At 46.9% G+C, this 22,905-nt stretch overlaps 1 protein-coding gene and 1 non-coding gene across 4 annotated transcripts in view; one reads left to right on the top strand and one right to left on the bottom strand.

The window, feature by feature from the left end:
• The window catches only part of Sart3 (spliceosome associated factor 3, U4/U6 recycling protein), a 38,248-nt gene that overhangs the window by 6,236 nt on the left and 9,107 nt on the right, over window positions 1-22,905 (bottom strand). For 2 of the 3 annotated variants that reach the window (XM_046464295.2, XM_046464297.2), the window contains exons 3-15: window positions 22,659-22,763; window positions 17,249-17,433; window positions 15,875-15,980; window positions 14,535-14,659; window positions 10,435-10,590; window positions 9,027-9,165; window positions 8,476-8,583; window positions 7,738-7,815; window positions 7,561-7,619; window positions 6,433-6,542; window positions 2,642-2,754; window positions 1,649-1,725; window positions 925-1,087 (exon numbers count right to left, since the gene is read on the bottom strand). In XM_046464295.2, coding sequence (XP_046320251.1) covers window positions 925-1,087; window positions 1,649-1,725; window positions 2,642-2,754; window positions 6,433-6,542; window positions 7,561-7,619; window positions 7,738-7,815; window positions 8,476-8,583; window positions 9,027-9,165; window positions 10,435-10,590; window positions 14,535-14,659; window positions 15,875-15,980; window positions 17,249-17,433; window positions 22,659-22,763 — 1,524 coding nt within the window. The remainder of the gene's footprint in view (window positions 1-924; window positions 1,088-1,648; window positions 1,726-2,641; window positions 2,755-6,432; window positions 6,543-7,560; window positions 7,620-7,737; window positions 7,816-8,475; window positions 8,584-9,026; window positions 9,166-10,434; window positions 10,591-14,534; window positions 14,660-15,874; window positions 15,981-17,248; window positions 17,434-22,658; window positions 22,764-22,905) is intronic. The other variant, XM_046464296.2, reaches the window with a different exon arrangement.
• Trnaa-ggc (transfer RNA alanine (anticodon GGC)) lies at window positions 20,426-20,498 on the top strand. The gene has a single exon. It is a non-coding gene; the product is annotated as a tRNA-Ala (tRNA).

Raw genomic sequence — 22,905 nt, 5'->3', positions numbered from 1 at the left:
GGACACACGGGGTGAGACCGCAAGAGCAGGTCCAAGGACACGGAGGCCCGCTCGCAGGAGCTCCTGGAGCCAAACTGGGACAAGAGCTTCAACATAAATGACCACACTAACACACTGTAACCAAGGAAAACCGGGGTCCATGATCCCTGTGACACGGAGGAGGACTCGGAAGTGAAGAGGAACCGGATCTTATCTCCTCTCAGTAAGGCAGAGGCCCGTCAGGAGAAAAGAGCAAGCCAGCGGGCGCCACCTCAGGCACATCAGCAAGGTGACCCAAATCACATGCCACCCGAAAGGATTCACCAGGAAGGTACTATTCCTGCCGAAGAGGCGTGACCTGACTGGGCATGAGGGCCATCAGGAAACCCACACGGAGGAACCTTCTCCAAGAAACTGGCCTGACTTCTTCAAATGTCCTGGTCAAGGGAGCCAAAGGGACATTCCAGACTGGAGCAGACTCGAGACACGGGACAGCTCAACACAAAACTAGATCCTCCTACTTGAAAGGACAGCAGCAGCACCAAAGGCAGGCACTGGGGGGTCTGAGGATCCATAGGCAGGAATGGAGGTGAGCTGCTCCTGGCTCTTGGTTTTGGGGGTTGGGGTACCAGGGACTGAGCCCAGGGGTGCTTAACCACTAAGTCACGCCTCAGCTCTTTTTGCTTTCTATTCTAAGAAAGGCCTGGAATCTGCGCCCCCCGCCTCAGCCTCCCCAGTCGCTGGGATTACAGGCGGGCAGCACCGCACCCAGCCGGGCCCCGACGGCGGCCAGGTTTGCGGGACACGCTCTGAGAAGTCCACGGGCAGCGGGCAGTGTGCGGACACACGGCCTCAAGTGGGCCGGGGGGAAAGTCTTTGTACCCTTTTTGCGAATTCCCTGGAGGTGTGGGGGTGTCAAGGTGAAGCCTCTGAGCAGCCCTCTACCTGCGCCATCCTCGCCCCACGCCTTGCCCTCCTCGGCCTTGCGCTTGTCCCCGCCGCCTGGCTGCTGCTTCTTCCTCAAGGCTTTCTTCTCCGCTCGCAGCCTCTTGCGCTGCTCCGCCTTCTCCTCTTCCTGCTGCGCCAGAGCCGCCTCCTTCTCTGCAGCCTGGAAGGGCAAGGGCAGTGTTGTCCATGTTAGATGTAATGGGCATTATCTTTACAGAACATTTAAGAACCTATTTCTTGGCTGGGGATACAGCTCAGTTGGTAGAGCACTTGCCTCGGCTTGTGAGAGGATGAGACAGGGAAGGGGAAGGGCAGACGGGTGGGCAGGCACTGCCAGCAGCCCCACCGCCGGCGCCCAAGGCCACAGGGTCTGGACCTCAAGCCCATGCTCACAGCGCCCTCAGCCTGTCCCCAAGAGGAAGGAGAAATCGGTCCACAGGACCAGGGCCCCTAGCAAGGCCAACAGAGGCTCCTTCTCATTCTTTCCCATCTATTCCAATGAATTTGGGGGCCAAAATTCCCCCAGCACATTGTTAAAGCCAAAGTGTTCAGTGAATGTAAAAAGATACAAGTTGAAATACTGATTCAGTATCTTATACCTCACAGGCCTATGGCTCACGTGCATCTCTTATGAAGGCCTAAAGGTTTTAAAGAGAAACACCCACACCAAACAGGCAAGAGCTCGAGGGGCTCCAGAGACCCCGACATGCATCACCGTTACCTTCACCCTCTGCTCGGTCACGCGCGCCAACCGGGTCTCAGTTTTCTGAACAGCTATGTCCCAGTCTTCTAAAGTACCTTGATGGGAAGAGAAGCAAAAGTTTACTCCTTCTGTTTTTGAAGGACTTAAAAACATACATTTGTCTTATTTTCCCACACCTCCAGAAGCCACCTCTCCCTAATCACAAGAACTGGAGAGTTCCTCGTTTAAAAAAAATTTAATTCACGTAGGCTTCAAGTTTAGAATTCAAATCGTCCCAGATATGCTCCAATTGCCCCTTTTATGACTTGAAAGCCAGGATCTGACCTCTTACGGCAAAGATCATGAAAATACTCGGATATGAAAGGTCACGAGACATTTGCACTAAGACTGAACAATGTTAAGAGTGACCTAATGTTGCAGAGCTGTTCCTGTTGCTGTTTGGGGGTCTGATCTCCAAGACAGAGGCTCACACCCCCAAACCAGACAAATGCCCGCAGATAAATTCTCGTTGGTCCCTCCTGGCTCTCGTTCATCTCCACAAGGGACACGGGCATGACGCCAGAACTCAGGGGCTGCTGCCGCTCTGAGCACCCTGGCACTGCACACAACGCGCTCGCTAGAGCAGAGCTCTCCACCAAGGGACATCTGACAGCGTGGGCAGGCACGTTTGACTGTCATGGTTGGCTGGGGCGAGGGCTGCTACAGCTTCTAACAGGCAGAGGCCAGAATGTGGCTAAGTGTCCCATAACATACAGGACAGCACAGAGCGCCACAAGAAGCCCTGGGCTGGGGCCACACCACAGAGCCTGGCAGCTGGAGACTGAGCAGAGTCCCAGGGCTTACTCCCTCTGTAAGGCCTCACGACAGTCTAATCACACAGCACCACTTGCCAGGCCGAGTCATGGCCACTGCCACAGGGCCACAAGTGGTCCTTAAAGCCATAAAGATGCTCCCACTGGAGATAGAGCCACAAACGAGTGGAATCCAAGCCCGTCGGGACTGAGGTCGCACCTTCCATCCTCTCCATGGTGAGCAGCACCTCACACACGTGCTCGGGGTAGTCATTGGTGCACTGCACGGCCCGGTGCAGAGCCTTGCGGCAATGCTGCGTGTCGCCGTGCGCCCTAGGACAAGAAGCAGAGAGTCACTGCCACCAGGGTGTAAAGCAAAGTGCACAGGAAGGGAGGGCTGCTTCCACGGTGGGTTCCCCAGACACTAGTTTCCCAGGAGACCCCGCTTTCCTCCTGCCTCCACCAGTCCCCTCAGCTGCCCAGGGAGGCGTTCTCGGGACCGCCCTGCAAGTGCCCCTGGAAAATGTCCCCAGGGTGCAGTCAGCAGCCAGGGTGTCCGTCTCTGTAGTACATGGAGGTGCAACACGTGGGACAGAGGCCCAGCAGGTCTAGTCACTTGACAAGAGAAATCCCATGCAGCCCAACCAGGGGGACGCACCCACCACGCCTTCAGTCAGAGCATTTGGTGGTGACGTGGAAAGACGCCACCAATCGCGACACATGAAACAAGCCTTTAACCTCAGTTATGTTCCCATTTGTTTTTTAAAAAGTACAAATGTACACAAATATTGTGAAAATGGATAAGACAGAAAAAATTCAGAGTGTGGTTCCCAAAGTACGACCCATGTACCCGGAGATCTCTTGGCTCCAGGACCCTCTCTGGGGGTCTGCAAAGTCAGAGGACCAAAATGTCACTGGATTTGTTCACTGTGTGACATTTGCATGGTGGCTCTTCATACAAAGTAAGGCAGACACACCTGTTTAATATTCTGTGAGACACACTGGGAAGTACACATAAAGCACCTCTGCTGACACTGAAGGACAAAGAAAAGTGTTGCAGGGCTGGGGATGTGGCTCAAGCGGTAGCGCGCTCGCCTGGCATGCGTGCGGCCTGGGTTCGATCCTCAACACCACATACAAACAAAGATGTTGCATCCGCCAAAAACTAAAAAATAAATATTAAAAAATTCTCTCTCTCTTACTCTCTCTTTGAAAAAAAAAAAAAAAAGAAAGAAAAGTGTTGCAAAGAAAAGTGTGTGGCACTATTTGAGTCGAGACCTGAATTGGTCACTTTTTTTTCACAGAACAGTTTTTACTTGAAAGAACAGCTGAATGACAATGGGCACTGAGACTGTGTTTCACATGTTACTTCCGAAAATTAATGAAGTCAGTCTGCCACACCAGAGAAAACCACTGATGCCACTTGTTGCCAGTGATAAAATCTGAGCTGCTAGCTGGGCACAGCTCGGCACGCCGTCACCCCAGCACCTCGAGGCTGAGGCAGGAGGAGCGTAAATTCAAAGCCAGCCTCAGCCACGAGGCCCTAAGCACTCAGCAAGACCCTGACTCTAAATAAAAAGGGCTGGGGATGTGGCTCAGTGGCTCATTACCCCAGGATTCAATCCTGGAACCAAAAACAATCAGAGCTTCTAGGTGAAAATTAGTTTGGGAAAATCTGCATGTGCCACTGTGAGTCTGAAACATTCCTACTTAAAAGACTTTTCTACCAAATGCAGTAAGGATGTGAACAAATACAGTGTTTTTATACTGTAGAATGAAATGTGTCAACACGTGGAAAGCTGCATGATCATCAGGCACGATGTCCAGAATCTCAGCACCAGGTACAAGTCCATGCAGGGCTGGGCTGGGGCTCAGCGGGAGAGCGCTCGCCTAGCACCTGTGAGGCGCTGGGTTTGATCCTCAGCACCACATACAAATAAATACATAAAATAAAGGTAGATTTCATCTACAACTAAAGAACAATTAAAAAAAAAAAAGTCCATTCAAAGTGTAAATTAAAGCCAGGCGTGGCATCATGTTCCTGTGATCCCAGCACTGAGGCTGAGGCAGGAGGATCACTTGAGTCCAAGAGTTTGAAAGCAACCTGGGCACCACAGCAACCCTCCCCACCCACCACCACCCCACCAAAAAAAAAAAAAAAAACCTAAGTGCAAACTAAACACATAGATATTAATGTAACTAATTAGGGAATATTCATTAACGTGGTTTCAGATATACATTCTAAATGACATTTAAGAACCTATTTCTTGGCTGGGGATACAGCTTAGTTGGTAGAGCCTTGCCTCGCATGCATAAGGCCCCGGGTTCAATCCCCAGCACCACCATAAAAAATAAATAAATAGATACTACATATTTATTTCATTATTTGTACATTAAAATGATATTTATTTTATTATTTATAAATACTAAGATCTGTGTTTCACATATTTATATTTATTTACATTAATTTGTTTATTTGCTTATTTATTTTGTGGTGCTGGACACTGTGCATGCAAGGTCTCTACCAACTGAGCTATATTCCCAGCCTATGATCTTTAATTAAAAAAAAAACAGAACTTAAGTAATTACTTAAACTAGGCATGGTGGCACATTCCTATAATCCCAGCAGCTCCAGAGGCTGAGACAGGAGGATTACAAATCCAAAGCCTCAGCAACCTAGCAAGGCTGTCTCAAAATATAAAATGAAAAAGGGCTGGGGGTGTGGCTCAGAGGTTGAGCGCTCCAGTATTCAATCCCTGATTTAAAAAAAAAAAAACTATTACTTGTTGCATTCAGCCAAGTCTGGAAGGAGAATACCATTAACTGAAAGACAGCCCTTTCTTTCCTAACCTCATCGGTGTGAGGCCAAATTCTCTTTATACTTTCCAATGAGAATAATCTTAGCAGATGAAGAAACAGAAAAATTCAGCTGTCCTCCACTAAGCAAACTGAAGAGACAGCAAAAAGAGAAGACCGAACTACTTTTCTCACTAAACTGTTTTAGAGTTTGGAAAACAATCACTTCTCCAAGAAATGTTGTTTATGTTAAATGTAATGGACATTATTTTTAAAGGATTAACAAAAAATATTTTAAATTTCTGTTTTTCTAATTAGATGAATATTGATATAATCCACACAGACGAAAGCTCTTTGGGGCCTCCCAGTTTTAACAGAGTAAGGGGGTGCTGCGACCAAAAGGCATGAGAACTGCTAATCTAGAGAAACAGTCAACAAGCTCCAAAAGTGGCCCTCTCTGGGGTCAGGGTAAGATTTTTCTATCATATATTTTTGTCTCTGTGCTTTTTCAACTTGAGCACAATTGCTTTTTTAAATAAGGGAAATAATAAAACATTCAAAAAAGGAACAAAGTAGTACAGAAATACATATGACATGTAATATCCAAGACATACTGAACAGAATAGCTGGTCACATTCTCTGTCCCTTCCCCATGTGATAAATATTACTGGACAGATCGTCTAATTCCAACAGTTTTAAAGGTTTGAAAATCATATACGCTATAACTGCATTTCCATTTTAAAGAAATTTGAGCACCAAAAAGTCTCAAAAAATACACCCCAAAACCCTAACAAACAAGCTAGAGATGTAGCTCGGTGACAGAGAGCTTGTCTGGTATGGCGAGGTCCCGGGCTATGTCCCTACTGCCACAAAAATAAACATGAACTGACACTGGTTAAGTATGAGTCACAAGTTTTCAATTACTTTGAATTTTCTTCTCTTTGCTTTTTAGTGCTATTTTCTTATAAAATCAAATATAATTTTTTTTAAAAGATCCCAAGAGTCAAATAAAATATTCATGTCCAAATAAAAGAACAAAGAATTTAAAAAAAAAAAAAAAAAGAGCCCCATGGCCTGAAGAGTCCCCCACAAAATGCTGTTAGCTTCTCCAGCCCCGCCCACTGGCCAGACAGGGATAAGGACAGGCCATCCCAAGGAGCCAGCCAACGCAGCAGGAGTCACCCATGACACCCCCTCCAGCCCCGGGGCGGTTACCTTTCCAGGTTGTAGTACTCCAGCCACATGTTGGCGTACTTGGCATTTCCTTTGGTCATGATGCTGTCCCAGAGTTCCCGAGCTTTCTGCATGTTATTGCACAGTCGCGCCTGTGAGGCAGCAGCAAGCCCAGTGAGAAAGGACCCGGCCATCCCAACATCAGCACTGTCACAAAGCCTGCTCACAGACACGCCTGAGGAGCCCCCCACTGCTACCAGCGTTGGGTTCCAGGCTTCCCACCAGTGACAACAGGCCAATCACTGGTGCCCTCTGCTGCAGCAAGCCTCAGAGGACCTGCCGAGGCCTCTTGTGAACAGAGCGGCACACTCCAGCGCCCACTCAGCAGCATGGGAGGCTCATTTGCTTTGTTTCTACTGAGCTTCATTGCAAGGGTTCAAGTTCAGAGCAATGCACAGACAGAACGACTGACCTGGCATTAGACACCAGTTTATAAGCCCCCTGACCGAAGGCCCCTAGCCTGAGCACGTTGCCCAACCTCTCTGAGCCTGGGATCCTTGTCCTTAAAGTACCCACAAGCCAGACCCCCATATGGAAACCACCTGACACACGTGAGCTGCTTTGGCCTGACTCGCTCAGAGAGTACTCCATGGCTCAATCAGTTTGATGTCCCTGGATCGGTAATAACATTCCCTATATCCACTCATATTTTTGCCAAATCATCCACCTTCTGCCTGGATTAAGACCTGAGCAGTGCAGACAGCCTCTGTGCAACTCCCACACACAGCCCGCTCCCGCGCAGGAAGCAACAAGGGAGGGGGACCTAGCATTCGCGCAGCCTAGAGGACCTAGCCACACACACAGCCCAGAGGCTGTTCCCACCAAGACAAAAACAAATGTTCAGGGTGGGGCTGGAGCTTGGGCTCAGTGGGAGAGCCCTCGTCTGACTTGTGTGAGGCCCTAGGTTCGAACCTCAGCACCACATATAAATAAATAAAATAAAAGATCCACTGACAGCTTAAAAAAAAAACACAAATGTCCACCATGCTAGGTAAATAACACAAATCCTTAAGACTCTAGAACACCCCGGGATTCTAACTGTATTCCACAACACTATTAATAAGGACCCTTCAGAGGTGAATGAAATTCAAGAAATGTCCACAGGTTTACCTCGATCCTAGCCCAGTTTTGCATGATCACGCAGCTCGGATCTCCACTCTCATTGAACCCTTTAAGAATGGAATTAGTGCAAATCAGAAAGGAGTCCCAGGCAAACCCTGTCGGCTGGGCAGGCGGGCAGGGGGGCAGGCAGTGGGCAGGCGGCGGGGCGAGGCGGGCGGGACTCACGCTCCTCGACCTCCTGCTGCAGGTGCTCCAGAGCGCGCGTGAACGCCGACCGCAGCTCCTCCAGCTCCTTGCTGGAGTCTGTTGGAAATCGCAAAAAGGGTCGTACAGAGTCACCCAGGCTGCCACTTTTTTTATTGTCATTTAATCCTAGACCTGCCTGGAAACCCAACCTGCGCCTGGCATCAGGTGGAAGACCAGAAACAACAGCCCCGTCCCCGCTCTTCCCACAGAAGGGAAAAATGAGATGGGGGAAGGACACAGTGGGGACACAGGGCAGAGCCAGAGGTGCGCACTGGGGACGTGGGGAACCATAGCAGGAGGGGGGTCTCCCCAAATGAGCTGAAGGCCAGAAGGAGCACGGCTGAAGGCCACCTGCACAAAATAACCACCGTGTGGTGCCCACGCACACGTTGGGGTTCCTCTTTTCTTTTGGGGGAGCAGGGTTGGAGCTGGGCATCAAGCAGGGGTCCTGCAGAGAGCCAAACAGCTAAAGGACATCATCAGCCTTATTTTAAAAACTATCTGGAACTTATTGAAAAAAAAAAAGAGAGAGAGAAGAAGTGAATACTGAGAGAGGAGGCTGCAGGCTGGCAGGAGCACAGGAACCTTGGGCACCTCTCCACAGCGCACTGATGCCCGGGGGTGGGGGGTGCCAAGGCCTGGCCTGGGGAACTAAACCACGGCACCCAGGAGGTGTCAGGAGAAGCCCAATTCCAGGGAGAGCGGGTGCTGCAGTACCTTGCTTGAAGTCCACCCTCCTCCTCAGGTAATCCAGGTACGCCTGCCAGATCTCCACATAATCGGTGGCCTGGATGAAGCCAGCATTCAAAGCCTTCTCAAAGGTCACTGAAGTTGGAGAAAAGGTCAGGATTCAGTGCCAATTCAAAAAGATGCTCATATAAAGTTATTGAACCCTCCTGACTTCAGAACACCTCATGACTTAGAAAACAGAAGTGAGGTAAGCTGGAGAAATATGCTCCAAAGGGAGGCTCACACGACACCGCAGACAGTGCTCTGGAAGGCCTCACTCCACAGATGCCCTGCAAGGAGAGTCCCGGATGGAGAACAGACCACCGCTCCTTTACAAATGATCCCAATTAGTCTTAGCATGTTGGAAAGATCTAGGAGCCACCAACACAGCCAGCTTACCTCCACTCAGAGCCCCTTTGGTCACTAGTACTCAATATTCCAAGAAAACCCTGGGGAATGCTAACTTCATGACTTTTCCCAGTTCCATTTCTCAGTTGGGACAAAAAGCTCAGAAAGTCTTCCCACAAAAACACACGCACCAGAAATCACTCGATGCTCCACTCCATGCCTCTCCATGGCCAGGAGGTAGCGGCTCCACAGGGCAACAGTCCAGGGGCAGTTCCTAACAGCACGGCTGTGTACAGACAAAACCAGATCCTTCACTTTCAGTTGCCGATCCTAGGAGAAAGAAGTCCAGGGTGAGAAGACAAAATGTTCTTGTTGAGACTTCATCATCGGGCTGGGGATGGGGCTGGGGCTCAGCTACGGAGCGCTTGCCTAGCACATGTGAGGCACTGGGTTCAAGTCTCACCACTATATATAAATAAATAAAATACAAGGTCCAGCAACAACAATAAAAAAAAAAACCTCATCATCAACTAGACACTGTCAGCACAATCAAGTGACAAGAGAAATTTCCATTATTATGTCTCTTGTGACCCAGTTTCTCTTTTGCCAGGGAAGTAGATAAGAGAGGAGTGGGTGGGGAGAACCTAGGTAAGAGAGGCTTAAAAGACATCAACCAATCCTAACATGTGAACCATGTCTGGATCCTTTTATATAAAAAAGATCTTTTGTATGTACATAAAGAAATATTTCTCAATGAAATATCATTTTTGGATATGCTTCAAAATAACACAAAAGGGGAAAGTAGTAAAATTAAAGATGAACCAGAATATAGCCACAATAGTTAACCACTGTTGAAGATGAAGACGGATATATAAGCCTTCATTTTCCTAGTCTGTCTACTTTTGTTTATATTTTTTCTATGATCAAAAGTTAAAAGAAAAAAACAATCCATTATTAAGTCCTCAAGAGTAGGGATACAAGCACATTTTTTTACACAGTTAGTGATCAGTTTAAAATAACTTCAAGCCAGGCACATTGGTACACACCTATAATCTCAGCAACTCAGGAAGTCAAGGCAGGAGGATCAAAAGTATAAGGTTAGCCTCTGCAACTTAGCAAGACCCTGTCTCAAAATAAAAAATAAAAAGGATTGGGAATGTAGTCTAATACCTTGAGTTGAACCCACAGCACCCCTGGCTTCCATCTCTAGTAACAAAAAAATAAGATAAAAATTAACTTCAAACACGAGAAGAAATCCCTGAGCAAAGTAACAAAGAGTCTGAGAACAGGAGGATAGAGAAGGGGGACAAAGGCAGCAGATTTCTTTTATTTTTTTTGAGGAGATGGGGATTGAACCTACCAGAGTTCTATCACTGAGCTACATATTCAGCCCTTTTTATTTTCTGAGACAAGGTTTCACAAACTTTCCTAGGCTGGCCTCCAACTTATGATCCTCCTGCTTCGGCCTCCCAAGTCGCTGGGATTACAGGTGTGCGTGTGCCATTGCACCCAGCACATGCAACTAACTTCTGGCCGTCTTAATGATGCCCTATAATCATATTCTGGCAAAAACAAAACAAGGCAGAACGGTTATCTTACTAGGTACTGACTGTAACGGATCCATAAGTCTGGGACGAGGCAGTTCTCGACAAGGGCCCGCTCAAAGATCAACTGAATGCGAGCGGGGTCGCCCACCTTCATCTCAAAATCGATGTACGCTTGATATTCTGCCAACCTCGGTGCCTCTGCTTGCAGCTGGAGCACAGGAAGATTGTACATGGGTTTAATTCAGTTACTGGATACTGTCAGGAAACACAAAACATCTCCAAATAAAATAAATGTTGGCAAGAGTGGCTATACCAGGAGAAGAATCACCAAATCCTCCCTCTCGGGACTACTCCAAGACAGGTGGATACTTTGATGAGCACAGCCCTAGTTTTCTCCTCTGGTCCAAAGTGCCCCCTCACAGCAATAGTTACAAAGGCTCCAAAACTGAATACATTCCTAGACCACAGGGAATTTAAAGTGGTGAGTCAGAAAGTGAATGAAAGAGCAATGACCGCTGCCAATCATCCTTCACCACAGAACTCACTGAGCCGCATAAAGGCAACCCAACTGGAAAAACCCAGGGCCTGTGCTGTACCAGGTAGCTCACTCCAAACACCAGCTCCCACGGGGCACAGACCCGGGGAAAAGACAGGGAAGCTGGGCTGGGCGCACCCAGCGACACAGGAGCAAAACTCTTTTTAGACAGCATCCTCTGATTCAATTTATTTTTTCTTCAGCCACACTGCACTGATGGCCATGACAAAACTCAGCTGGTGAGCACTACTCCTTAACAAGGTTTGTGAAGCATATGTACAACCAACCTTTACAGGTAAAGGGCGGGGGGCACCTGCAGGCTGAGCAGAGAGGGCGCCTGCAGGCTGGGCAGAGGGCATGCCCATTCTACACAGAGACACGATGCTATAGCACCTGCCTCCCGTGTGATGGCAAACCACCCAAAGTGTGCCACTGAGAACAGCGAAAACTGCTGGATTAAATGGTTTTAAATCTTCCTAAAAAATTAACAAACTGACAAAGGAACAGGAAATACTAAGGAGAAAATCTAACAGAGGGCAGCAGGCTAAGCTGCTGAGGGGAGGTTGAGCTTCCGATGGCTCAGCAGACAGTAAGATCTGGTCTCACAACCGTCACACTGCAAGTCTCACTGCCGTCCGCATCTTGCCTTCAGGGAAGCCGAGACACTGGCGCTCACTCCTCGACAGAGTCAGAGTGAGTGGCAGGACCAGGGCTCACCTAGGCAGCCTAACTCGCAGTCGGTGCTCCACTCGCTGTGCCAGGAAGGACTAAACAGAATCCAGAAGCCCACGAACCTCCACCAGGACCAACAAAGAGACAGTCACCTCTGGACCTGTGGTAAGGGCGCTGCGGACATCCAGCCAACCAAGGAGGACTTAAAGTCAGCCAGCAGGACAACAAGGCTGGCTGGGCCGAGCACCTGTCCAGAATGCGTGGGGCTCTGGGTTCCATCCCGCTGCCTGCAGCAGCAGCAGCAGCAAAGCAAAGCAGACAAAGAGGGAGGAGGAAGAGGAAGAAGAAACACAACGACCTCAACGAGCAGGAGGCCGGAGGCCGGAGGCAGGCAGTTACCTTCCCGACGGCAAGCCCAGAAGCCAGAGCTGGCCAGCTGCTGGCCAGCCACTGAGCACACAGCTGCCAGGCACCGTCTGCAGCCTGAGAGTGACCAGGGAAGCCAGACCTCCCAGACGACACTCCAGCCGAGATCTCAGCTGAGACTCCAGGATCCAAGACGGAAGGAAGGCAAAGAAAGCACGAGGGAATTCGCAAAAGCGTAAAGGGCACTGCTAATAGGGACACCGACAGCTCAGAGCAAAAGGCAAGACAGGGGAAAACCAGAGCGCCCGTCCGCCGGAGTAGGGGCGGGGTGCCACTTACAAATAGTATTGTCAGAGCCACTATCCCGAAGCCCCCAGAGCCTGATAATAAGAAGCCAGCAGGGCAGGGGCACATGCAATCCCAGCAGCTCAGGAGGATGAGGCAGGAGAGTCACAAGCTCACGGCCAGCCTCAGCGACCTAGAAAGACCTCTCAAAACAAAAACTACCAAGGACTGGGGATGGAGCTCAGCGTTTGTGAAGCACCCCTGCATCAATCCCTGTTCCACCCAACACACACACGTATTAACAAAATAATTCAACATGTTGGTTGATTTAAAAAATTAATATAAAATATTGATTGCATTTTATACACCAAGAAAACTAGAAAATAAAATCTTTGAAAACATCATTTAGAAGTACACTCAAAAAACAAATACATCTAAAAATGTTTAAAACATTGGATTAATTTGTAAAATTATTAGAAAGCTTTTCAGAAAGACCTAACTAGCAGAGACCTATAAAATGGTCACAGATTGGAAGACATAAATTTTTTCTCCAACTAATCTACAGATTCAATATGATTCCAAATGAAAACTCCACAGAATTTTAAAAGCTAACTCTTAAGTTTAATGGAATCACCAACAACTAAAGAAAGCCAAGTCCCTCTGAAAAGGAACGAGGTGGGGAGGACTCACCCGACCCAACACATCCTGAAACCACCGCATCACATCACTGGCCCAGCACGGGGAGGCCCTGGGTCCCATCCCCGCTGCCCGCAGCACAACACAAGCCAGCAGAGACCCCCCCCCGGGGGGGGCCAGGCAAACAAATGGACTGTTAACCTGTGACAGAAGTGCCACTGCACACTAGCGAGGGGGGGGGGTGGAATTACAGGAGCTGGGGTGCCACACGTCTCCACCTGGGAACCGAGAGCAGCCAGCCGGCCTCACACCACCACAGACCAATATGGTGAGTGAGGGACCCAAACATGACAAAGACGAGGCGACCACGAGGAGAAGAGAGCTGGAGACAGACGTAAAGACAGAAGGCCTGATGTGAGCCCAGAGGCAGCACGACCCAAAGGGAAAGAAGGACAAGCCTGGCCAGAGTAAAGTCAAGATGTGCTCATCCAAAGACACCACTAAACAGGACACTGAAAAGAGGAGCCACAAGCGGGGGTGGGGGACAAGAATAAGAGCTCCCAAGGGGGCTGGGGATGTGGCTCAAGTGGTAGCGCGCTCGCCTGGCATGCGTGCAGCCCGGGTTCGATCCTCAGCACCACATACAAACAAAGATGTTGTGTCCACCGAAAAATAAATAAATAAATATAAAAAAAAAAAAGAGCTCCCAAGAACCCAACAGAAACAGACAAAAACGGGAAGGACTGGGGCGCAGCCAACCCCAGCACAACTGGGGGAGACAAACGGGTGGGAGGTCAAAATTTTCATGGGCACTTCATAGAAAGGGAAATTCAAAAAAAGGCCAGTGAACATAAAAAGATGTCCGACTGCATTAGTAATCAAGGAAAATGCAAATTAGAATTATAATTTCAAACTTATCAGAGTTTGGCTACAATATAAGTGTGCAAGAGTGGCCCGAGAAAGCGATTCAGATGCCGCTGGCTGGAGGGCAAACAGACCACTGAGACACGGGCATCGCCCGACCATCCAGCACCTTCTTGCCCAATACACACTGCAAACCTCCCACGTGTCCACCACGAGACACGCACCAGGATGTTCAAGCAACAGCGACCCTCCTACCAAAAACCTGGAACCACCCAACTGCCCACCAGCCACATGGACACACCAACTGTGGCACACACAGACAACCTCCTACCAATGACAATGAATGGACTGTCACTCTACTCCTCGACATAAAGCCCCAAAACGTGTTGGATGAAAGAAGATATACGGGAAGAATACGTTATAAGTTTAAACACAAGCAAAATTAAACAATATATTAATTAAGGATGCATTCATAGATTGTAAAACTATAAAGAAAAGCAAGGGAATGATTATCACAAAAGTCAGGAAAGTGATTACCTCTAGGGAGAGGGAGGAGGAGGCAATCAGAGAGGGGCACATAGGAGACTTCTAAGGTACTGGCAATGTTCTATTTCTTAACCTGGGTGGTGGGTACATGGATGTTCACTTTATTATACGATGTAAACTGTAGGTGCACATTATAATACTCTATATACTGCACAATAAACATACTTTTCAAGAATACTGTTAACTTGCAACCATCCATCAGGGAAATGTGTGCAGAGAGAAGGTCCCCATAAAAGCAGGACACTCACCAGGGCTTCTTCATAGGGCTTGTACTTCTCCAACTGCTGCAGCGCCTTGTTATAGCTCTGAACTACCGACTCTGGTATTGGGTCTTCTGACCATTCTTCATACTCGGCGAATGTGGCCTCCATATCTATCAAAAGACGAATTCAGCCCCATGGGTCTTGCACTGGGTTTTATCAACTCAAACATAGAAAATGTCATGGACTCAAGTGCCACTAGGCCCCTCCCATATCCATGGCCACGGCAGCTCTATAGATCACATTCTGAGTTCTTTTGCTGAGCCCAGTTTGGCCTTAGAATCTGTGTCAAAGTGACATGCCAGACAACTCTACCAGTCAACTCATCAGTCACTGAAGCTGTGGGCGACACTTACCTAGGGCGTCAGGGCTGATTCTAACACCACACATCCATCCCCCATCAGCACTCGCAACTCTACAAGGCGGGCGCTATCATAATCCTCATTTTGCAAATGGAGAAACTGAAGCAGAAAGTTAAGTGACTTCTCCACAGGTAACAGCAGAACAAGGCTTTGAACAGGACAGTCAGGTCCAAGTTCACACTCTAATCACTAAGCCAGGCTGTCTCCCAGTGGTGTGCGAGATAAAAGCTACCAACCAGTTCAGTTCTGACCTCTGCCGCATGTCACCCAATTAGACAGCCTCCTTCTAGTACGTTCAATACAGTCCAAATAAACCGTGAAGTTCAAAGGCGAATACAGCTGGGCTCAAGCAGAGCTGCCCAGAGGCTCCGAGTGTGTAACCATGCGCTGGGGACAGATGAGAGGACAGCGCCAAACGCTTCCCACACTGGAAAGTCCTCCAGTGCTGCCCCTGCTCAGAGTTCTAGTGCCAAAGGCTCACCTCACCAAAACGTATTCAGCCAAAAGGGAGACTCTTAAATTCAAACCTGAGTCTAGCCAGCCAACTGTACTTCTGAACCAAAGCGCCTCCACAGAGGAATGACCCCCCCCCCCCCGGGTGTCCATGAGGCTACTCATGAAAAGAAAATGCTTTTAACAAAATTTTTATTCAATAGTCTCCCCAGGAAATGCAGGTGTCTATCTTCCTATTCTTTTCAGAGACCATCTCCCCTTCCCAACCACATGCTGAAGTAGGGAGGAGAACTCCACAGGTCGGAGGGGCCAGCTGCCAGTCCTTCGGACTCGGACGACCCTCCTGGGCATTCCAACTCAACACAGGTTTTACTAAGGACCTCATCCAGGGTGACACTGTCCAGTAAGGATGAGAACCCCAGGCCCAGCTCCGCACAGGACAGAGAAGGTCTAGCTCAGGACAGTCAGAGGAAGCATTTTAAAGCACAGCGGGCTGTGAGCCGTTTCTCTTACCGTAGAGGGGGATCGCCAGCTGTCGCCGGAAAAGACTGTGGACTTTCTCAAGCTGTGAATCAAAGGTTTGTTCCCGGTCAAAAGGGGAAAGGAAGCCAGCCATGGGCTAAAGAAGCAAATTAGTAGTAAATGGCACACTTTGGTTCTTTCTACTTCAAAAAACATCTCATCAACTTTTCGGTTCAAGTTAGAAAAACTTTTCTACCTCCTCTTACACAGATGGCATCCGAGCAAATGCCTGGGGGTGCCCAAAAGTAAACGCCACCCCTGCCTGTAAGGATCTGCGACAGGAAGAGCCAAGAATAATGGAAGAAACGCATCCAAATGGCCACAGTGCTTCAGTCTCTTAAGAGCAAAGCACAACGAGGGCCACCGAGTTACGGGGCCTGCTTGATGAGACCTGTGAGGGGGCCCTGCCGTCAGAGACGGGGCAATGAGGCAGATCCCAGAGAAGGGGCCCTGGGGCGCACTGCAGGCTCAGAGACTTCCACTTCAATAAAGGACAGTGGCAAGGATGTTCGGGGCACAGTGGGAGCACAGTCCTGCAGGGAGCAAGTCTGACCCTAGAGTCGCAAGCGTCACGCGGGTGAGGCGAAGGCACCACGCCAGCCTCTGAAGCGGGGGATAACCCAGAAGCCCCTGCGGCTGTTGGGCCATGCGTGCTGAGGGGATGGGGCGCTGAGTCTGGACTCTTTTAGTTTTTAGAATATCTGCACATACACAGCGAGTTAGCCTAGGGGCTGGGGGCCTGTGTGTTCACAGACACTTTATACGCACAGTCTGAGGGAAATTTTATACAAGATTTTCAGTGCACCTGACTGTGACCCAGCATCACATGACAGTAGGTGTGGAATTTCAACTTGTGACAAATTTTGAAGCATTTTTCAGATTTCAAATTTTTGAATAAGGGATGCTCAGCCTGTCAGGGGCCCCACAATGCATCACTGACAACTGTGCATGTGCACATGCAGCACAGAGGGGACTTGGCTATAGAATTCCATAAATCATAATCTTAAAAAATGAATTATTATGGAGTATGAGGTCAAACCTCCCTCCCCAACATTTTCCCTAGTGAAATGCTATGCTGTTCTTGCATTCACCTGTAACTAAAGCTGTGTTTCAAAATATCAGAAAAAAAAATAGTAGCCATCTGCTTTTAAGTCAAATAAACCATTCTTGTTATTCCACAAATACTACCAATTTTATTTATTTTATTGTCCATCCACAAACAGATTAGCAAGGACTATTTTGTTAACTATGTTTACTGTAAGACTTATCCTGAACCCTTGTCTCAAAATGATACTTACAAGACTCAGAAAGACCACCCCTGACCATTAAGAGGGAAGCATGGGCCTTGGAGACCTGGACACTCACCCGAGCAGCTTCCACAATGGCACTTTCAAACTCTCGGTAGGCCTCCCAGATGGCCAGTCCTTTGGTCATGTGCAAACCGACAGATGAGAGAGCCCTTTCAAACACAGAGCGGACCTTCTCAAGGCCACCTTTCTGACCAATCCCACCAACGGAGTACTGACCATACTCCAGCCAAATGTTAGGACCTAAAAATGAGAAGTGTTCAATTAGCTCCAGACGTACAATACCCAATATCAAAACTGACGGATAACAAAAGAAATGTGTCCTCATTCATGCAAAACACAAAAAAGGGCCACCATCAACTATTTTAAAATATATTTCTAAGTACAATCATTAAAAATTTACTTTATAAACAGGACATGCCGAGTGGTACTGTGCAGTTTGATTGTGCTTACAACATTTATTTATTAAAACTGAAAGAACATGGAAATGGATTTCAATGAAAATAGTTACGAAGCCCAGTCAGTCTTAAGAAAAATTTCAAAGCCTAGAATTTTCAACTTTTGAACCCTAAGAATTCCTAAGTCTTCTAGTTTAAAGTGAAAGACTAAAATTAAAAGCACTAATCCTATTACTAGAAATCTCTATTTTAAGTCTCCTTCTTAATGGTGTTGAAACAAAACAACTTGGTCGCCCTGTTTTGTTTTGTTTTTCCACTTTCTTCTTGACCCTTCTTTATCCCCACTCGTGTGCCTTTAAGACCAGACAGACGAATTAAAACTGCATGAATGCATCACTGCTTATACTACACACTTTGCCTATTAGGTCACTTTTTAGGGACCTGAAATAATTTCAGAGGCCTATCCACTAACTTTAAAATAAAAATGCTAAAGGATGTGGAAGCCAATTTGACGATCACTACATGTGCCCGAGGCTGCTGCTTCACCAGGAGACCTATTCCAAACAACGCGGCCAAAGCCTGTTAGCTGCCCCGCTCTCGCTCACCAGCAGAGATGCCCACGGGCTACAGAACCAAAACGGAAGTGAGCCAGCTGCCAGATCTGAGGCAGAGGTGCACCCGCTACCACGGAGGACCCCACACGGAAACGTCATTGTCACTCAGGCCCCAGTTTGCATCAGGTCCACTCCTGCCGTTGTCTACTCTGTGGGTTGGGACAAATGTTCTGAAGACCCGTGTCTCCCACTGCGACATCACCCAGCGCAGTTCCACTAATCTCCCGAATCCTTCCCTCTCCCTCTCCCTCTCCCTCACCCCACATCTTTTTACTGTCTCCGTGGTTCTGCTTTTTCCAGAATGTCACCTAGTTGGACTCATAGGATGGAGCCTTCCAACTGGCTTCTCCACTTAGTAAGCTGCACTTCGGTCTCCTCCACATCCTTCTATGGCTGCACAGCTCATTTCTTCGGAGGACTGAACAGTGCGTCAGTACCTGGACATTCCCAGCTGTTACCAGCCCACCCCTTAAGGACATCGTGGTTGTTTTGAAGCTTTGGCAGTTATGAATAAAGCTGCTATATCCATCCATGCGGCAGCTCTTATGGACTGAAGTTTTCAACTCCTCCGAGCGCACGCCATGGAGCACCAGGCTGGATGGACCAGAATATGTTTAGCCCCACCACCCTCCCAATGGCCATACTATTTTGCATTTTTCACCAGCAATAAACCAAAGCAGCATTTCCTGCTGCCAGTGTTCCTGGCCCTTCTAACAGGAGCACAGTGGGCTCGGCTGTTTGAATCTGCATTTCCTATTGACATAATGTCAAGAGTCTTTTCAAGTGCTCAAAAATGTATCTTCTCTGCAGAGGAATCAATTAAGATCCTTGGACCACTTTTTAAATCAAGTTATTGGTTTTCTTATTGTTAAATTTTCAGAGTTCTTTTATATTTTGAATAACAGTCATTATCAGGTATGTGTTTACTAATATTTTCCCCAGTCTGTGGCCTCTCTTTTTACTTTCTTGACAATATCTTTCACAGAGCAAAAATGCTTAATCTGAATAAGATCCAGTTTATCGATTCTTTCTTTTGTGGATCATGACTCTTGTGTTGACTCTAAAAAGCTGTCACCAAATCCAACGTCATCTTGGGTCATATTTTCCAAGTTATCTTTTTAGGAGTTTTATAATTTCATGCTTTTACACTGAAGCGTGTGATTCATCTTGAGTTAAGTTTTATGAGGGTCTAAGAGCTATGTCTAGATTCATTTAGACCATGTGGCGTCCAGTTGTTCTAGGACCACTTGTTGAAAGAACTCTCTTCTTCAGTAGTGGAAAGGAAACAAGGGAAGGGAGGCAGGAGGGTAGGTTCTGGGAACTGAATATGAACCAATTATATTCCATGCATTTAAGTCAAAATGAATCCTAATGTATGCACAACTAACATGAACCAATAAGAACAGAACTATCTTTCTCCACTGTATTACCATTGCTCCTGGCAAAGATCAGCTGACTATATTTATGTGGATCTCTTTCTGAACTCTGTATACTATTCCACTGATCTATTGGCCTATTATTTTGGCAATTCCACACTTTCTTGATTACCACAGAATCATGGAAAGTCTTCAAGTAGAGTAGTGTCAGTCTTTCAACTTTGTCCTTCCCCTGGCTGTTGGCCATTCTGGGCCTTTTGTCTCTTGATAAAAACTTTAGAATCAGTACATCAATGTTCACAAAATCAACTGCTGGGATTCCCTGGGTTTGCGTTGCATCTCTGTAGCCCACTGGGAACAAAGGACAGGACAACACTCAGCCTTCCTCTCGTTGAGAAGGGATTTCTCTTCATTTATTCGGTTCTTTGGTTTTAAATCTTCCTCCTATAGAACTTCTACAAATCCGTTAGCCTCATACTTAAGTATTTTGTTTTGCGGATGCTAATGTAAATGTTAATACATTTTTAACTTCAAATTCCATTGCTTGTACATGAAAAGCAACTGATTTTTGCATACTGGCCTTGCAGCCTACAGCCCTTCCACAACTGCTTTAGAACAAATGTTCCTAGAGGGGTTTTTTTGTCAATTCTTTTGGATTTTTAACATCTTGTCATCTGAAAACAAAGATTACTCACTTCTTCCTTTCCAATCTGTACCCTTTCACTTCTAGGTCTTATCTTGGATTAGTGGACTCCCAGTATAATGCTGAAAAGAGAGCTGGTGACAAGTGATATCCTTGCCTCATTCCTGAATTAATAATATTTTTTTAAATATTTGTTTTAGGGCTGGAGATGTAGCTGAGTTGGTAGAGTGCTTGCCTGGCATGCAAAAGGTTCTGGGTTCAATCCCCAGCACCACCAGAAAAAGGAAAAAACTAAAATATTTGTTTTAGTTGTAGATGGACACAATACTTTTATTTATTTTTTTTTATGTGATGCTGAGGTCTGAACCCAGTGCATTACCATGCTAAGTAAGCGCTCAACCACTGAGTCAAAGCTCTAGCCCCAAATTAATAGTATTGTGATGCAAGGCAAAAAAAAAAAAAAAAAAAAAATCACTAGATTCCAGGCCCCAAAATAGCCACGTAGCCTCTGCCTGAGACTCCTCCAAAGATCAAAGAACCCGATTTTCAAAACCTTTAAAGGGCCAAAGGGCCATAGCCATATCCTCTCCAAGGCCCAGACAGCCCTCTCAGCAGCCTGAAAATCACTACTGAGCACACACCAAGATCTGGAGGTCCACGTCTGACATCTTTGAATGTCTCAAACAGCTGAAAACTAAGAAGCACGCAAAAGTGGCTTCTGAATGTTTAAAGCAACTGACACAATTTCCATGTACAAAGCTCCTGAAAATGACGGGACGCCTCAGGGTCTCATCTAAAATCACTTCAGAGAGGGAAAGGGGAAGTGTGGGGGAGTGACATTGGCCAATGACACTGTGTGCCTGTTCAAATAGATAACAAATCCCATCATCATGTATGACCATAATGCACAAATAAAAAATATGGAAAGAAAGAAATAAAATAAAATTACTTATGAGGCATAATCTAAGAGGCTTATGTATCTGGCTTCCTGGCCCACAACAGGTCTGAATGCGGTGGCGGAAAGGAAGGCACACGGCTATCAGCACTGAGTGACAGGGAAGGTCTGACAGCAGCGACAACTGCCAAATCACGAGGGACCGACAACCATCAGAGTCTGGAGAGGGCCATCGACTGCAGAGAAAGACAAGCAGTGCTGTTAACGGCGACTCTGAAACATCCAGAGAGAGGGGACAAGGCCACAGGGAACATGGGCACATCAAACATGCACTCTACCAGGGAGTCTAAGAGGACCTGTGGGCAACCTGGAGGCAGAGGCTCAAGGACAACTTCTAAAAGCACATTTAGTATGACTTTATATTCAGGAGGTACCTACTATTTTCATAAGATGATAAAAAGTAGAAAATTATAGATTCTTCTAGGTTTGTTAAAAAAAAATCTCCAGCCCAGGGCAGTCTATTTCTATCACTGCTTCTCACAGGGGGGATGCCCACAGGAGCGAGGCAGAATAATCAGAATAGGAAGAAAGATTTTTAATTAAAAGAGGAACTATTTTTAAATGCTTTTATATATATATACATATTTAGTTGTTGACGGGCCTTTATTTTACTTACTTATTTATTTATATGCAGTGCTGAGAATTGAACCCAGTGCCTCACACATGCTAGGCAAGCACTCCACCACTGAGCCACCACCCAGCACCTTTAAATGCTTTTTAAATGCATTTTGTCCAAACACTGTCCGATGTGGTCCTTAACACATGCACGTCAAATACCAAAGACAATTATAAAATAAATAAGGGAGGGTATAAGCTCTCAGAGAGAGAAAGGCTTCTGCTAAAATGTCCACCCATCTTTAGCAAATGGGTTAAACATATACATATTGGAATGGGAAACAGAGACCCGGGTAAAGTTTAATTATATAGAAAAATCTGTCATAGTACTGGAATAAAGAAATCAAGAGTCCAAAAAAAAGAAAGAAATCAAGAGTCTCTGTGGAGACGGAATGACTCTGTACCTGGACACATGATGAAATATGACAGAACTACACACACATTGTACCAAAGTCAAATTTCCTGGTTTTGGGTCGGCGCTGTAGATATGAGATTATTGGGGAAATCAGATGGAGTGCCCGCACAGGCCGTCTCTATGATGCAACTTCCTATGAATCTATATTCACTCCAAAAAGATTTTTTAATGTTTTAACATTTTTTAAAAAGGTGTTTTGTCCAAAACCTCTGAAAAGCTACTTGATGTGTAAAAGACAACCCTGCAGATAAACGCTGAGTGTTAAGCTTATTTACTCTACTATAAACATTTCTTCTGCCCTTGTTTTGAAACCAAATATCCTCATCTGAACACCGAAGACAGGGACAAGGAAAACTGAACTGGGATCTTCTCCTTGCTAGACAGTGTCTCCTTCCCGGGTAGCAACGTGTCATGACACAACCCAGGACAAACGACAGAGCCTGGGAACTCACAGATGTAGTCCTTCACAGCTTTCTCAAAGAGCTCATAGACGTGCTCGCGGTCCAGGCCATCCAAGGCCATGCTGATCTCGTCATGCAGCCACTCCAACCAGAGTTCTAGAAGACAACACAGCGCCGCGTTACCACCTCCACCAAGGACGGCTGGGAGGGGACTTTATTCAGGGACAAACATCTTATCCACTTTAATTACACAACCTGAACCACTTCACAGACGTTCAATTCTTTAAAGAAAAAAAAA

Source organism: Marmota monax, unplaced genomic scaffold, assembly GCF_021218885.2.
Source record: "Marmota monax isolate L192 unplaced genomic scaffold, Marmota_monax_Labrador192_F-V1.1 WCK01_AAM20220418_F8-fsc00269, whole genome shotgun sequence".
Lineage (NCBI taxonomy): Eukaryota > Metazoa > Chordata > Mammalia > Rodentia > Sciuridae > Marmota > Marmota monax.
The sequence above is the reverse complement of the archived record's forward strand: the minus strand, read 5'-3'. Positions and strand labels throughout refer to the sequence as shown.